At 29.3% G+C, this 17,283-nt stretch overlaps 1 protein-coding gene across 1 annotated transcript; it reads right to left on the bottom strand.

Moving 5' to 3' along the window:
* Nucleotides 1–7,514: 7,514 nt before the first annotated feature.
* On the bottom strand, nt 7,515–8,279 carry LOC136086354 (zinc finger MYM-type protein 5-like). Its single transcript, XM_065808647.1, has one exon. It carries the CDS (start codon nt 8,277–8,279, stop codon nt 7,515–7,517), a length of 765 nt encoding a protein of 254 aa, XP_065664719.1.
* Between the last annotated feature and the right edge of the window lie 9,004 nt (nt 8,280–17,283).

The following is a 17,283-nucleotide window of genomic DNA, read 5'->3' as shown; positions in this document are numbered from 1 at the left end:
ATAAAATTATCAACAACTAATAATAGAGTTAAATCAATTAATAACTTATTAAAAATGGTAATTCTAATGATTTGATACATAAGTTTTAACAAACTGTTTGTATTTACAATATTAAATAAAATGACAAGATCGTAAAAAGATTGTTTTAAAAGCATTTGGCAATTAATTTGCCAATCGCGCTAAGGCGAAAAGCTCAACAGCCATTCATTTCTCAAGTAAAGAAAACAAATAAGTTAATAAAAAGAGTAAAAAAACTTTTGAAAAGTTTTTTGTATTCACTTACTTTTCATTATGAGTTATAATTAATTTATATTTAATCAATTTTTTTTTTTTTTTAAAAAAAAGGAGAAATAATGTTCAATTTTTGTTACAATTTTACTCGATTACTATTTTTAATTTTTTTATTTTTTCGAAAATGCTATTTTGCTATACAATGCTCTTTTATCCAAATATATTGTTGGCTGAGCCAACAATAGGAACAGCCAAAATTTGTCAGCAACAGGAAAAACCAAAAATAGTCTAAAATAGTGATGTGCCGAGTACTTGGTTTGGACCCGGGGACCCGTAATTCGGCTATTTTTCCCGGGTACCCGGAATCAGTCATTTTGTTGCAGTACTCGGCACCGGGTGTTGCAATACTCGGCACCATCATAAAGAAAATTTCAGTAAAAATTATTCGTAGGTGCTAAGTTAGTAACTATATATTTAAAATGGTATTTAAAATTGTGTCAAAATGTTATTAACAGTATTTTCTTTAGTTTGAACTTCAACAAATAAACTTCTTGACATAATTCTTACAGTGTTATTAATTCAAACAGTGTTAGTCAATAACCACAAAGACCTATTTACTCAATTATAGACGTGTCTGAATTAAAATACTTTGTTGTTTTATCAACACTACAGTCGGGAATATCTTTTTTTTTTTTTTTTTTTTTTTTTTGAAATTCTCCGCCTCTCTTAACCTTTTTATTTTCCGTAACAATTAATCGCTAACATGCGCTAATTAATAACTTTTAATTAATTAGCGCATATTAACGATTATTTTGCGATAAATTACAAATATATATATGTGTGTGTGTGTGTGTGTGTGTGTGTGTGTGTGTGTGTGTGTGTGTGTGTATTTTTGAAGTGAGTAGATGTTTTTGGCTTTAACGACGTCAGACGGCAAGTTATTACAAATAATAACAACCCTGAGGGATAAAGAATATTTACGTACATCGAGTTTACACTTTAGTTTGCGTAACTTGAACTTGTGACCTCAAGTGTAAATAAAGTTGTTTATCAAAAAAAAACGTGATATATTTGGCAGACTTAATCAGCGCCAGCTGATCAGGGTTATTTGGTGAAAACAAATCAGCGCTAGAAATTTCACAAGCTTATATTTCAACTTCTTGAAATCGACCCGGTGCCGGGTGCTTGGACTCGGACCCGGTATTTTCTTCCGTGTATGCGTAATCAGGGACTTGGTATAAACTGGTTCCGGCACATCTCTGGTCTATTCTGCTAAACTGACATTCCATGAAAAGTTTGAAGTTTATTTATAACTTCATGGTGATGGAAATAAATTAAATGGAGCAAGCAGATGACTGCTTGCCCCTTTTAATTTATTTCCATCACCAAGTATCTTACTCTTTATATTTTCCTGCAAGTCACAGCTTAGACCTTATCATTAAATATAGCCAACACATTCTCATTTTACACCATCACCAATATATGAAGTGACAAACTGTAACTTTTAACTGTTTAAAAAACGTTACTATTGTACCAGCAGTCTCTATAAAACCTGATGACTTTTAGTGATTAGATTGACGAATATAATTTTTACCTTATCCGCTTAGCACATGTTTTATTTCAAGAAACTAAGCATGTGCTAAGTAGGTATTAAAAATTTGGAATTAAAGCTTCAGCATTGTTCATTAATGAATATTTACGCTTTTGCCATTTATCATCAACCAGCACCTTGCAAATTATAATACTATTCTTAATTATCAAAAGTATTGGTGGCAAGTAAATTAATTGTTTCTAAAGCAGCATAACTCGTGCTTTTTGAAGCTGCGTCATTATAAAGTGTGTAATACATTATTTATTTTACCAGATCATTCTTAAGTATTGAAAAATAAATTTTATCAGGTTGTCTTGAAGTAACTTTAGTTAGATGCTTCTGCTGTGCTCGGTGACAAGACCGTTAGGTCTTTTTGGGACACTTTAAAAAAATAGTTTTGTTGTTTTTTGGTCATCATTTAACTTCAAAATTTTTGAATATTTTTAAGAACCAATGAATATGTTTAGTAAATACTTTTATACTTCTAATTAAACAATGAAAACTTTATATTCAATTATTTTCGCTTTACTTAAGAACTTGAAAATTGAATTCAGACCTATTAAAAACAGAGTGGTTTCAGCTAATGGAAATTAAACACCTTAAGAGATATTTAATTGCAACTAAATCGTTTAATTCAGCTTGGCTGATATGATGAGGTATCTTTTCATCATCTATAGGTTCATTGCATTACTCTCCTGCTTCCTGTGACTTTCCTCCTCATCATCGTCACTTTCGCAATCAAGGCTTACAGAAGGATTGGGAACTAGATTTTTTCATCGTGTGGAACAGGTTTTAAAGCAGAGTAACAATTTCGATAATGAATTGCTGATTTGTTTTTCTTGGAGTATCCAGCAATATTTGTCATGCAGAAGCAGCAGTCCGAATAATGATCTCTTGGCTCTTGCCATATCATTGGTACCGCAAACGGCATAGACTTTCTTTTGCCATTTAGCCACTGGGTGAGCCCCACATAACAAACACTGCAGCAAGTTTGTGGCGCCCAGACTCTCTCTTGATCACATACTTTGACGCCAAAGTATTGATGATAGGCAACCTTCACTTTTCTTGTAAGTTGTTTCTGCTGATCACGGGGAGTAAAATGTTCACAGATATAACAGAAATAGTCTGGATGATTCAAGCAACCCCTTTTAACTTTCTTCATATTATTTTGAAAATACTACCCAATCAGTCTAAAATGAAAAAAAACAACATTTAAAAGTAAAGTACACATCACAACAAGTGCACAACAATATAAGGCAATATAAAAGCTAGCTACAACATGCCTAGGGATGGCAATCCCGGGATCCCGATATCCTGAAGTCCCGGATTTTGTATAAATTGTTCACCCCGAAATCCCGGGATTTGTCTCCAAAATTTTGCGGGATTTCGAGATCGTCAAAAAAAGTTGATAAAGTTTAAACTTATAGTTGTAGTTAAGTAATTTGTACATCGTCTTTGGTTAGTAGCTGAGTTATTTGGTTAGTTCATCGTCTTTGGTTAGTAGCTATATATATATATATATATATATATATATATACATATATAATATTAAATATATATATATGATATTAAATATATATATTTAAAATTAATAATATATAATAAAGTTAAATTAAGTTATACCTTCTATTAAAAACTCTTGCTCTTTCCAACAATAAGCGCTTATATTTTTTTTTTTTTTATAATATACTAGATTTAATATTATACTATATATAATATATAGAATAATATTAAAACTAGTACATTTTAAAAATAAATAAAATTTAAGCGCTTGCTGGTGGAAAGAGCAAGAGTTTATATAGTAGAAGGTATACATTGATTTAATTTTGAATTTTCTGCTTCCAAAAGTGTGCGCAATTTTAATTCCATTTTTATATCCATTGATTTCAATTCCAAATGTGTAGGTGATTCAAATTCCATTTTCATTTCCATTAATTTTAATTTCAAATGTGTGATTTATGAAAATGCGTGATTTAAGAAAGTTTTTTAACGTCAATTTAATTAATAAAGTTATCAAAAAACAGAAGGTTTATTAAAGTACAAAATTTTCTTAAGGTCCGTTTAATTTTTTTTTTTTTTTTTTTTTTGTTATTCACCTCCTCAAGGCCGAGAAGGTCACTACAGATGAGAAGGCTACTTAATAATGGTTATAATCCTCTCTCAACTCTATAACTCCGAAACACGAACCTTGACGAACAAGGCCGCTGCGCGAAGAAACAAGTTGAGCGCGCTACTACCAGGGACGTGGTGGAGATCGAATTAATAAAGTCATAATTAATGAAGTCATGCATATTTATATTATTTTTTAATTGTTATTTTTATTTATACTGTGTTACCATTTTAAGGTATTGTTTTCTAATTTAAAATACTTAGGTTCATTAATTTTTAAAAGTCTTATAAAAGCTTTAATACAAAATTAAGTTAAAACATGATTTAACTTATTTTTAGAGATTCATTAATGTATTAAATTTTTTTAATGTATTAAATGTTTTAGTTATATTCTCATTAACTTAATCGTTTTTAATTTTTTGATGAGTGCTTAAAAAGTATTTTTTCTATTTATTTCCGGGATTTCCCGGGAACAAATTTCTCAATTCCGAAATCCCGGGATTGAAAATTTCCGGGATTTTTTCCATCCCTAAACATGCCTTATTACCAAAAATGTAAAAGTGATATAATTTAAAAATTTGACGTGATACAAATATTCTGATTATATCACTGTAATCAGCATGTCAGAATTCTCAGGTTGCAGACCGAAATTTTTTTTGTTTCTTAGTGTTATTTAAGCTATTTTTATCTTTTCTTGTATTAATTTTTTATTTAACTATTAAATATAAAAAAAGCTATTCAGCCATATGTTTCCGGTAGACATCAGACAAATCTTTGTCATTTCAAAAAAACTTTTAATGTATTTTTATAACTTTTTAGTTTTATAACACTAAAGTTAAAGCTTTGACTTTTAAAAAAGTAAGCTCCATTTTTGAAAATGTTACTTTTATTTTCATTAGCTTATTTATGTCTTCCCTTAATGCATTTACCTAAAAATAAAAAAATTCTACGCCAACTTTTAAGCTAGATGCTAATTATAGCTAATTTTAAAATAGAATCTAATTTAATGGTTTTCAAAATAAAAAATATTTTCTTTTATTATCTTTTCCCTATATTGCATAAAAAACAGCAAGAACTATGTTGTTCGGGCAGTTAGGTAACTTATTAAGTAATATCTCAATTAGCGCGTATCAAAATACCAAAAAACTTTGCTATAAATCAAGTTCAGGTTCGTATTCTTTTAATTAAATCAAAATGAGGGATTTAGTTTGTCCGATTCTAATTGATCTTTCCTTTTAAAATGACTTTTTTTTACCAAGAATTTAATTTTTTTCGCTAATTTTAGAAACTATACCCCGAAATTACAAAATAAAGGAAATAGCCAAGATTATAAAAACAGCTGTAAATAAATTAAAAAACCAATGACTTATCCTAAGGAAGGCTACTAAAACTTACAAAATTTCCATGGTAACATTACATAAAAAAGTAAAATTTGGGAATCAAATTCTAAAAAAGCATGGTGAACAAACAGAATTGAAAATTGAAGTTTTAATATACTATATTGATACTACTTGATTGCATACTACTTGATTCTTTGAACATAAGACTTTTAGTTAAATGCTATTCAGATAAAAGAAAATAACTAACTTTGAATTCAAAAAGTATATACTTCCTCAGGGCCGTACCGAGCCAATTTTGCGCTTCGGGCAAGAAAAGAAAATTGCCCGAAGCGCAAAAAAAATGATTTATTGATCACAAAATTTATCACATCAAGTTATAAGTAAAGTTTGTCATTAAGGTTGCACAAACTTTAATTCAATGTCACTTTTCTGGCTTTTCTTGAGGCAAATTCACTAATGACATTATCAAAATTAATGTTGTTTGCCACTTCATTTTCAATTGAAATTATAGCCTAACTAGACAATCGTTTTTGGCCCATTGTTTACCTCATATAGTTTTTTATGAGCTTAAGTTTACTGAAACTTCTCTCACACGTAGCAACAGTGACTGGTATGGTGAGGAAGATGCAAATAGCAATTGCCGTGTTGGGATAAGCATCGGTCAAAGAATATTTATGAATGAGCTGCAAAATGTCGATCGGGCTCGATTTTTTAAAGTTGTCCATTATTGCGGCAGCTTGATATTTAAAGCTTGCCATTTCTGACTGAAAATTGGAAGAATCTAAATCTACCTTTGAGATAAATTGGCAGCTTTTTTCTTGAGTTCATCCACTGAACTTTTAGTGAGTGAATGCCCACTGAGGAAGTCAAAATCAGAGGATACAGCAGACATAGCCTCAAACCGCCACTCAATTTGCGTAATAATGCTGTCAAATACAAGGTTGCACTAAGAACCGAATTCTGTTTCTGCTGTGAGAAGGTGAGAGTCATCTTCAGCTTCATAAAGTGTCATCCACTTCACTTTGCGCTTTTTCTTGATTGGAAAGCCACCATTAATTCCGCTCTGGTTAGCTTTTTTTTGGCATTTCTTTGATAATGTTGTTCACCCCAACATCTCAAAGATTCTGAATGGAAGCCTATAATCCTTTCATTTTTTTTGCGGCAATGCCAATTGAAATGGTTTTTGACTGAAGCAGTTTGTTTTCCCGGTCAATTAGAAACAGAATTTGACACCAGAAATCCAACAAACACAAAAAACTGAAATCAATTTGAATGAGAAGTTCTTTTGCACTGCTAACTGTGACAGCATTTGTTATGGGATTGTGGATAATGGATTCCAAAACTTGAAGAACGTCTTTGATTTGTCTGTGCAATGGTGTGATTGCTTTTTTTGGCAGACCATCTTGTGTCACTGTTTCCCTTTAATGAGATGGTCAACTTTTTCATCAGTTTTATTATATCTTGACATGGAGCTTGAAAAAAAGTTAAAGATGGCTTGAACTTTTCCAAAAAACGTAATCATGAGTGGGGATACCTCAGCAGTATGAACACCAATAATATTTAAAGTGTGAGCTGCGCATGGAACAAATCTTGCTAACTCATTAAGAGAATGGATGTGAGCTTTGACGCCATTGTATTTTCCAGACATATTGGCTCCATTGTCATAGCCTTGGCCCCTGCAATCAGAAATGTTTAAACCATCGTTCTTCAATTTTTCAGTTATCTCTGTTGGAAGACCTTTTCCGGTTTTTTGGTGAAATTAAATGAAGTCTACAAAGCTTTCCTTAATTTTACAGGTTTCATCACTGATGTGGACATACCTGATGATCTAAGTCATCTGTTTATTGTAGGAGGCATCTGGAGTGCAGTCAAATAGAAAAGAGTAGTATTTAGCTTCTTTGATGTTTGACAAAATTTCGTTACTGACTTTCTGCCCAAGTAACTCAATCAGCTCATTTTGAATTCGAAGAGAAAAGTAGCATGTAGTAGGTTTTTTTGTTTTAACGGACGCAATGTGTTCAGCCACTAAAAGATAATAATGGCTAATCAACTCAATTAAGCTCAGAAAAATGCCACTGTTTTGTTGACTGATGTCTTCTGTTGTTTCCGAAGGGCAAGACTGTTCTTGGCACAGAACAAAACTGCATCAACAATCACTTTCAAGGTGTCTCTCTACTTTTTCATCTCTCCGCTGATAACTCTCTGCAGATCAGAATCCAGGTCTTTCCTTCCTTGAGGTTTTTTTAAAGAGTTTTCCAATCAGAATAGCATCTTTGGTGTTCATTGCTGTTTTCATGCTCAGGAATTCTTGGGTTTAGTTTTTTCCAGTCACAAAACCCTTTGGAAATTTCTAAGAAATTGTTGGTTTTTGTAGTTGAAAATAACAAACAGCAAAAATAAAATAAAGAATCTTTTTTGTTGCTGTACTGCAGCCAAGTGCGAACAAATTTTTCACCATTGGGATGAATTTTTTCATACCATTTTGAGCTGAAGTGTCGCATTCTGTAGTCAAAATCACACAGCATGTTTGGGAAAAATTCTCTTCTGTCTTGCTCTGGCCCATGCTCAATCAGAAAGCATCTTGTTTTGTCCGTTATTTTAGGCCATGTTGCTGGATCCCTGTGTAGAAAATTTTCTTCCGAGGCCACAGGAATTTCTGAGATTTCTGAATGAAGTTCATCCTCGTCCATTTCAGCTGGGCCTGAAAGCTGGGCATTTCCATCTTCCCTTGTTGGTTCTGAATCAGTTGTGCAAAATTCTTCTTGACTTTTGCTGATGAAAATCTCCTCTTCAGTTAATTCCAAATGATGATCTGAACTTAAGTCAATTATAGAATCTGTTGAATTGTCATTAACTTCAATACAAATACCCTCTGAAATAATTTGTTTTTCCACTGAGTTTGTTACCAACCGCTTTTTGAAACAGTTTTGTAGTTTCTCGTCACTTTCTTGGCGCTGTTTTCTTTTCTTCTTAAACTCAGCACCAGATAATTTTTTGATTCGATTCATAATAGAATCATAATGTTCAAAAGTTATCAAAGGTAAGTTAGTGTTAAAGGGCGCTCTTTTGTTCAGTAAATGAGCTTTAATATTTAGGAGTTTGTGTCAAGAGGCGGAATTTTAATTAATTTTTTTATCAACAGCAGCAACGCCGTGAAAATTTGTTTTATAAACTGATTATTGTTTTTTTAATTTATTAACATTTGCGCCCTCCCAATTTTGGCGCCTCAGGCCGCGGCCCGGCCGGCCACGCCCTTGGTATGGCCCTGTACTTCCTGTTACCTGTTTTAATCTTTAACAGCATTCCTCCTAATGTCCCTACATAATGGTAATCTAACCATAATCTAAGAAAAAAATATATATATTACTTTTATATAGTTTTCTTCTATGATGCGAAAATGGTATATAAGCATTCATAGTCACCTCTGTTGACTTCTAAACGAAAACTGCAAACTTTTTATGATTGAATTAACAAGCCAAGATAAAAGAAACAAGTAAACAACTGTGATATATAGACCACTAGGAGGATTTTTATAATGGTGGATTGTAATCTGGATTCTTTGAATTTAAAAACTATTAATAACAATTAACTCTTTCTAAATAAATTTCTTCAGTATGGCGTAGTTTCTACATTAAAAAAGCTAACCCGTATTGTTTAAAAAATTTGCAACGTTTATTAATAACATTATTAAAAATTAATTCAATAAAATGCAACATGTAAATCGGAATCTGACATTCATTTTTGCAATTATCAGTTTGATGCCAGTTTTCCTGTTCTCCTAAGTTGCATCAAAGATTTTTTATTTTTTCCCCATTTATTTGCCTTTTTTATAGTTGTTGTTTACTTTACATTTTTTATTGTTTAAACATTAAAAACCGATGAGAATTGTATTGTAGCCTTAAAAACAATAGAAATTGCAGACAAGTTCAATAACTTTGTTATAGAAATTTGAGAAAGACTAGATGGGGAAACTTGACAGCTTTACGATGATATAGAAAGCTTTGTTAAAGCAGGTTTTGAAAAAACCTGTGATGAAAGTAACCCCACTAAGAGAATACTTCACCCAGCTTTAAAACGTTTAATAACATTAGTGCGAATGTCAATAAAGTGCCGGCGATAGCATTGAATTTCCCCTACTGCGCATTTTCAATCTGTTTTTAAGATGTGAGGTGTTTCCTGACCAGTTAAAATTAAAAAATATTTTTCTGTATTCAAAAGCGGAAATGATTATACTTCTTCTAACAATAAACCAATTTCTTTTTACCGTGTTTTTTAAAAACATTAAAGCAAATAATGCTCAATAGACTCAGCATTTTGATATATTAAAAAACGAACACTCAACAGAACACTCTGTGGTCAAACAATTTTAAGTTACTTTGATAATAACACATACACATAATTGAGGAGTATTTCTTGATCTTTCAATGAGTTTGAAAAAGTTTGACGATGAAGTTCTTTTTTTATAAACAGGATACTTGTGGAGTAAAAAAAAATGAACTTAAAGTAGTTTATCTGTTACCTTGGAAACAAAACATTTTGCTATATTTATAATATTTATTACACAATATTGTTTCACGACTTAAAATCATCATTTGCGAGGGCCACAAAAATCAATTCTTGGTCCATTGTTTGTTTATATTAATGATATTTACTCATCTTCCAATTTGCTTGACTTTTTTTTTTCTTTCAGCTAATTCTTATAAGTAAGGATTGTTTAGCCACACATCTAACGTATCAAGCATCCACTTAATGTTTGATATGTTAAGAGTTTGAGAATCTCAACGAATGGTTTAAGCCATCAAAGTCTCTCTAAACGTCCAAAAAAAGTATGGGTCCCAATCAAATCCCGAACTTTAGAACCGTAAGGGGCTCATTTGGGTTTGCAACTTCGAACCATATGGAAAACCCATCGGGAACCCGCCGGATCTTGGCCGCAGTTTTCCTCTGGGGCCTGTATAGGAAAGCCCACCGGGTATCCCGTTAGGGTCCAAAGAGGTTTAGCCATTACAAATCTTGCGAAACTACATTTAAATGTTTAAAATTTACAGAAAAAGCAAATTTATATATAACTTTATTGGTTTATTTCAAACAAAATAATTGAAATTGCATTGTCGAAATTAAGCAAACTTTTAAAAGATTTTTAATGTTAGTCTTAAATTTTAGAGATAACACATACATCATTTTCAATATGTTACAAAACTCTTACGATTTCTCCTCATCAGATAAAAAATGTAATTTTCACCATCAAAGGTAGAAAAATATGACCTTTAATTTTATAATCGGCATTTGTTTCAACGTTTTAAAATGTACTTGTAATAAATAAGCACATGCTTGTGATTCATATAATAAGTTGATAAATAAATTATTTAAAACTATAATTTATTTTTATTTTTTTTTAATTTAACATTTTATTTTGCTGTTTAATAAATATAACAGTTTCCATAAATTTACAATTAAGTTAATGGCCGGAGCAAGAAGAAAGCATAGATTTGCCTTATCGCCGAGCACCGTGTTACATTTTATAATTTTTACAAAGTTGTTTCAAGAATATATTGAAAAATTGAATGAATGCTTACAAAAAATAAATAAAAAATAAAGTAATAACTTTATATATATATATATATATATATATATATATATACATATATATATATATATATATATATATATATATATATATATATATATATATAAACAAAAAAAATAAAAATCTAGAAAGTGTGATTTTTTATAATGTCTAAAAATTTTAACCTTTTCTTAACAAGGAATAATCACCTTGTTTTTCAGTTATTAAATTATTATATAAATGTAACTTTATATTTATATTGAAAGTGATATTTGATAATGGCTATTGTCAAAAAATTTTAATCTTTTCTTAATGATTACAAGGAATAATCACCTTGTTTTTCAGTTTTTAAATTACTATATAAATATAATTTTATATTTATATTGAATGTGATTTTTGATAATGGCTATTGTCAAAAAATTTTAACCTTTTCTTAACAAGGAATAATCACCTTGTTATTCAGTTTTTAAATTACTATATAAATATAATTTTATATTTATATTGAATGTGATTTTTGATAATGGCTATTGTCAAAAAATTTTAACCTTTTCTTAACAAGGAATAATCACCTTGTTATTCAGTTTTTAAATTACTATATAAATATAATTTTATATTTATATTGAATGTGATTTTTGATAATGGCTATTGTCAAAAAATTTTAACCTTTTCTTAACAAGGAATAATCACCTTGTTATTCAGTTTTTAAATTACTATATAAATATAATTTTATATTTATATTGAATGTGATTTTTGATAATGGCTATTGTCAAAAAATTTTAACCTTTTCTTAACAAGGAATAATCACCTTGTTTTTCAGTTTTTAAATTACTATATAAATATAATTTTATACTTATATTGAATGTGATTTTTGATAATGGCTATTGTCAAAAAATTTTAACCTTTTCTTAACAAGGAATAATCACCTTGTTATTCAGTTTTTAAATTACTATATAAATATAATTTTATATTTATATTGAATGTGATTTTTGATAATGGCTATTGTCAAAAAATTTTAACCTTTTCTTAACAAGGAATAATCACCTTGCTATTCAGTTTTTAAATTACTATATAAATATAATTTTATATTTATATTGAATGTGATTTTTGATAATGGCTATTGTCAAAAAATTTTAACCTTTTCTTAACAAGGAATAATCACCTTGTTTTTCAGTTTTTAAATTACTATATAAATATAATTTTATACTTATATTGAATATAACTTGATATATGTTGTTTATAACGTTATATATATATATTGTATATATCTTTATACACGCATTCATATATATATATATATATATATATATATATATATATATATATATATATATATATATATATATATATCATATATATGTATATATATATATATATATATATATATATATATATATATATATATATATATATATATATATATATATATATATATATATATATATATATATTAGGGTGGTTCATAAAACAGCATTTTTTGAAAATGTCTGATGGCACCCCTAAATGTGTTCTATGTAATAAATTAATACTACATTTAAAAAATTTTTGAATTAAAATAATTTTTGTGGTCGCTCAAGACTCTTAAATATCAGACGGGTCCCTAATATTTTGAAAAAAAAAGTTCTTTTAAAGCATATCATGTTGTTTCTCAAAAGAAGTGAAATTTTATAAAAATTTAAAAGTAATAAAAAAAAATTCATAAAAACACAAAAAAGTTTATTTAAAAAAACTATCAAAATACGTGCTTTTTTATGTTTTGTTAAAAAACGATAGTTTTTAATCCATAAAATTTAAACTAGTAATCTTTATATAAAATGATTATTGCTTTTGGGATGTTTCATAAAATTTCACTTCTTTTGAGACGCAATATGATATGTTTTTAATAACGCTTTCATTCCAAATATTAGGTACCCGTCTGATGTTTAAGAGTCTTGAGCGACCACTAAAATTATTTTAATTCAAAAATTTTTTAAACGTAGCATTAATTTATTACATAGAATACATTTAAGGAGGTGCCATCAGACATTTTCACAAAATGTTGCTTTATGAACCACCCTAATATATATATATATATATATATATATATATATATATATATATATATATATATATATATATATATATATATATATATATATATATATATATATATATATATATATTTATATATATATATATATATATATATATATATATATATATATATATATATATATATATATATATATATATATATATATATATATATATATACATAATGTAATTTCAAAACAATTATCACCTTCATTAGCTGAAACAAACTCTAAACCTTGATAATTTTAAATTGTAAACAGTGTCTCAATGCATTGGTTACTGATCCATCAAAGTGAGAAATACTAAACTTCTGTTTATCTCCTTGTACGTGTTTATTAGAGCAAACCCTTTGGTCTTTGAACAAGCTTTTTTAATTGACCTGGAAAAGCTTTGTATTTGAACGAGGGACATCTATCAAGTACTTAAAGTTTAACTGCATTATTTCCTATATGTATTTAAGAATGGACATTGTAAATCAGTTGATCCATAAAGTTCACCAAATGACTGCACAAAATAAGTTGGTAAATGACAATCAAAATCAACATACTTATTCAACAAAATGTAACATTATAAAACTAGAACTTCGAATCAAACTAAAAAGTTTGAATAGGCTTTTGGATAAATCATCCCCTTTAAAAAACTTGCCCAGTGTTTACTATAAAAAGTCTAAGTTCAGTTGCTTTCCATTTTTTAATATCTAATTAAGACATTGGTTTTCTAGAAAATTTTCTTGGAATGTAACGACGTATCTGGAACAATCCGCCAGATAAAGTATTGACTGTAATCTGAGACAATTTACAACATTTGGGCCATAAGATGCCAAAATGTTGTAAATTGTCTCAGATAGACGCATAAAGTCTAAAGGAAACTTTGCCACCATGTCAAAATTTAATTCAATAGGGAAATGATTAAGTTAAAATATTCAGCCACATAAATTGTGGCTATTCCCTGTTATTCCCTGTTCCTGCTCTTTACCTTTCTCTTTTTTAGCTCTTTTTGTAATTTCTTCATCTTGTAAAAAGGCTGCCATGGATACTCTAATTACCCTTTCTTTATCAATTTGTTTGACCGGTGTACAGAGTGCCACAGTCGATAAACCGATTGATTGATTAAGCCGAATTTTTGCTGCTTTCCTAAAGTTTGAGTTAGGTCTTCTTCTTTTACTTTTTATTTTAGGAAGTAAGATGGTGTTGTTGTCCTTAGTAAAATCTCTGGCTACCGAGTTTGTTTTAGGGGTGTTCTAAAGAAAAATAAATAAATGTTTATAATAATTCGTAATAATAGAAGTATAAATATGCTAAAAAAATAATAAGCACCAATAACATCTATGTAGCATTTAGAAAAAACGAACATTTGCATACAAAATGCAAAATGTACCCCAGTCGTTTAGACACAATTAATACAGCTATAATTCAATTATGTTGGGTACTAAAAGAATTAATAAGAACGCATCGGTCAGTCGGATTAGCTGGAATTTCTCCGATTTGTTGACCTATTGGTGAGAAAACCATATTGCCCACATCAGAAACAAAAACCATATTATCAGACGATCATTAGTAAGCATACTATATTAAATATCCCTAGCAACAGTAAAAAAGGAACATAACGTTTAAACATATATATATATATATATATATATATATATATATATATATATATATATATATATATATATATATATATATCCATTTTTCTTACATTATTCTACGACAATAGATGTTGGTAACCCAAATACTTCTTGTACAGATCAGGGTCCAGGTATAATAGGTGACAGCTCAAAGAACTAATTAAAACAAATCAGTCAATTGGATTACCCAGAACATCTCCGATTTGTTAACCTGTCGGTGAGAAGTTTTTATTGAAAACACCCCACACCAAAAAACCAGATCAAAAGAAAAGTATCAGAGTGCACAACGAAATGATTATCCAGGAAAGCAGTAAACAAAGTGCAACGAAATGATTATCCAGGAAAGCAGTAAACAATTGTATTACAGATAATTCCGTGAAGCTAATACAATTATGAGACAATTAGTATTTATTAATCCAGTTCTACTCATGCTGTTCATGATCCAGGTATAGTAGGTGATAGCAGTAAAAACCACTTAAAACGAATTGTTCAGTTGGATTACCCGGAACATCTTGATTGACCTGTAGGTGAGAGGTTCTTACTGCTAACATCTCACACAACCAAGAGATCGAAGGAATTGCATTTAAGAGTACATCTGAATGAATATACACAGCAGCAGTAAAAAAGACACACAACGTTTTACGGATGTGTTCATGTATCTAATATACTTGTTAGACAATGAGTATAGGTCAATCTAGAACTACGCATGCAGTTTGTGATCCAGGTATAGTAGGCGCTAGCTGTAAATCCACTTAAAACAAATTGTTCATTCGGATTACACGGAATATCACCAATTTGTTGACCTGTTGGTGAGAGGTTCTTTCTGCTCACAACCCACACATCAGAGAGAAGGAACAGCATTAAATTTTACAGCAGAATAAATATACACAGCAACAGTATAAGAAACACACAAAGTTTTACAAATCTATCAATGTAATTATTATTATTCTAAGGCCATTCGTATAAGTTAAGCATACTAGACGCATAAAGTCTAAAGGAAACTTTGAAACCATGTCAAAATTTAATTCAATTTAAAACACCACTAAGATGTTCAGAATACTTTTGATAAAAAAAATCTGAATCAGTGCTTAAAATTGATGAAATATGTGGAACCATTATTTTGCCACTCCACTCTCCTTTCTGAACACAACGCTCACATCAGTTATAACCATTGTGTCCCTTAATACACTTAACAAACGCTCTAGCTGGTGCATCACATATGATAGATAAAACCATCTTTTGGAAAAAACTTTGAACTCTACCAAAAAATTATGTAGATCAAGCCTTCCCGGGAAGTGCGTGCGGTCGCTCGTCCACGTTTAAAGTAATTTTTTTGACTAACTGACTACGGCAGTTCGCATCTTTTAACTTATTTAGGGTGGAATGCAAGAAACGAACTTGAGTCAAGTTCGACTTGAATTTTACATTGTAACCAATAGCAGCAGAGTATTTTTGAGGGAAAAACACATTCTCTGTCGCTATTGGTTACAAAGTAAAGTTCAAGTTGAACTTGACTCAAGTTCGCTTCTTGCATTCCACCCTAAGTCTTTCAATAATTCGCGGCAAAAAGCTAAGCTTATTTACTAAGAAAAAAAAGAAAAAATTCTTAAATAAGGACACATTATTGTAACGAAAATATCAAGTTTAATTAAATAAACTAAAAAATAAAAAAGTAAATTAAAAAAAAATTTTTTATAAAATATATATACAACTTTTTCATTCTTATTCTTTAGAGTCGTTAAAAAAATATCTTTTATAACAATTTAACAACAAATGAAAGTTTTGATATGCAATTTATTCACGATTTTTATCAGTCCATATAGTTAAGAAACTAATTTGCTATGAAGGCTAGAACTATAAGAAATTTTGTTCTTACGTTTATTCGTTCATTATGTTTATTACGTTTATTCGTTTATACGTCTTTTCGCTTTTAAATAAGTTTTTGCTATACCGTAAAATCGCCTAAGTTCGGTCACTTAAGCTTTGAACATTTATTTATCACGCATAAGTAAAAATATTTCAATTTCCTGAAACATACAGAAAATTATACTGATAATTGATATTGTAAAAATAAAAAAATGAGAAATAAAAACAAGTACCTAATATTTTGTTTAAAATGAAAACATCTACTTTGACCGACCTTTCAATACTATCTCATAAGTTCGGCCACAATATAAATACTAATAACGTATCACAAACTAAACGTCACAAATACTAAAAACTAATTTTTAAATGTTGTTTTATAGTAAAATTATTATATAAATTCAGGTAAAGAGCGTCGTCCCGGGTTTGAAAAAAAAAGTATTTTGGGGCACCAACGAAAAACAAAAAGGAGCACATAGAAAAAGGTCATTTTAAATATAAGTAGTATTTTTAATTTTTATTGTAATTAGTCAACTATTTTATTACTTTGGCCATTATAATATTTGCTGCGCCACTGGTTAATAAAGTTTGAAATATATTTTACAATTAATTTAAAATGGTTATTTCAATTTACAAAAAAACACTTTGCTTTAATGAGCTTTGTATGTTTATTGACAATTTTTGCACCTACCGTTGACTACAGCAGAACTGCAAGATCTGCACAACTAATCGTCACAGGATTCGCAACGCATCCATAATTGCCGTTGAGCTGTAATTTTATCTCCAAAAAAAGCTTCATCACAAGCTTGATGTTTTTTAGAACTCAAAGAACCGTCAGTTAATTTTGGAAGTATAAACAAATTTTTTATTCAAATAAAATGCCAAG

The sequence above is a fragment of the Hydra vulgaris genome, chromosome 10, assembly GCF_038396675.1.
Source record: "Hydra vulgaris chromosome 10, alternate assembly HydraT2T_AEP".
NCBI classification, from domain to species: Eukaryota; Metazoa; Cnidaria; class Hydrozoa; order Anthoathecata; family Hydridae; genus Hydra; species Hydra vulgaris.
Note: the sequence above shows the minus strand (reverse complement) of the source record. Positions and strands in the feature narration are given on the sequence as shown.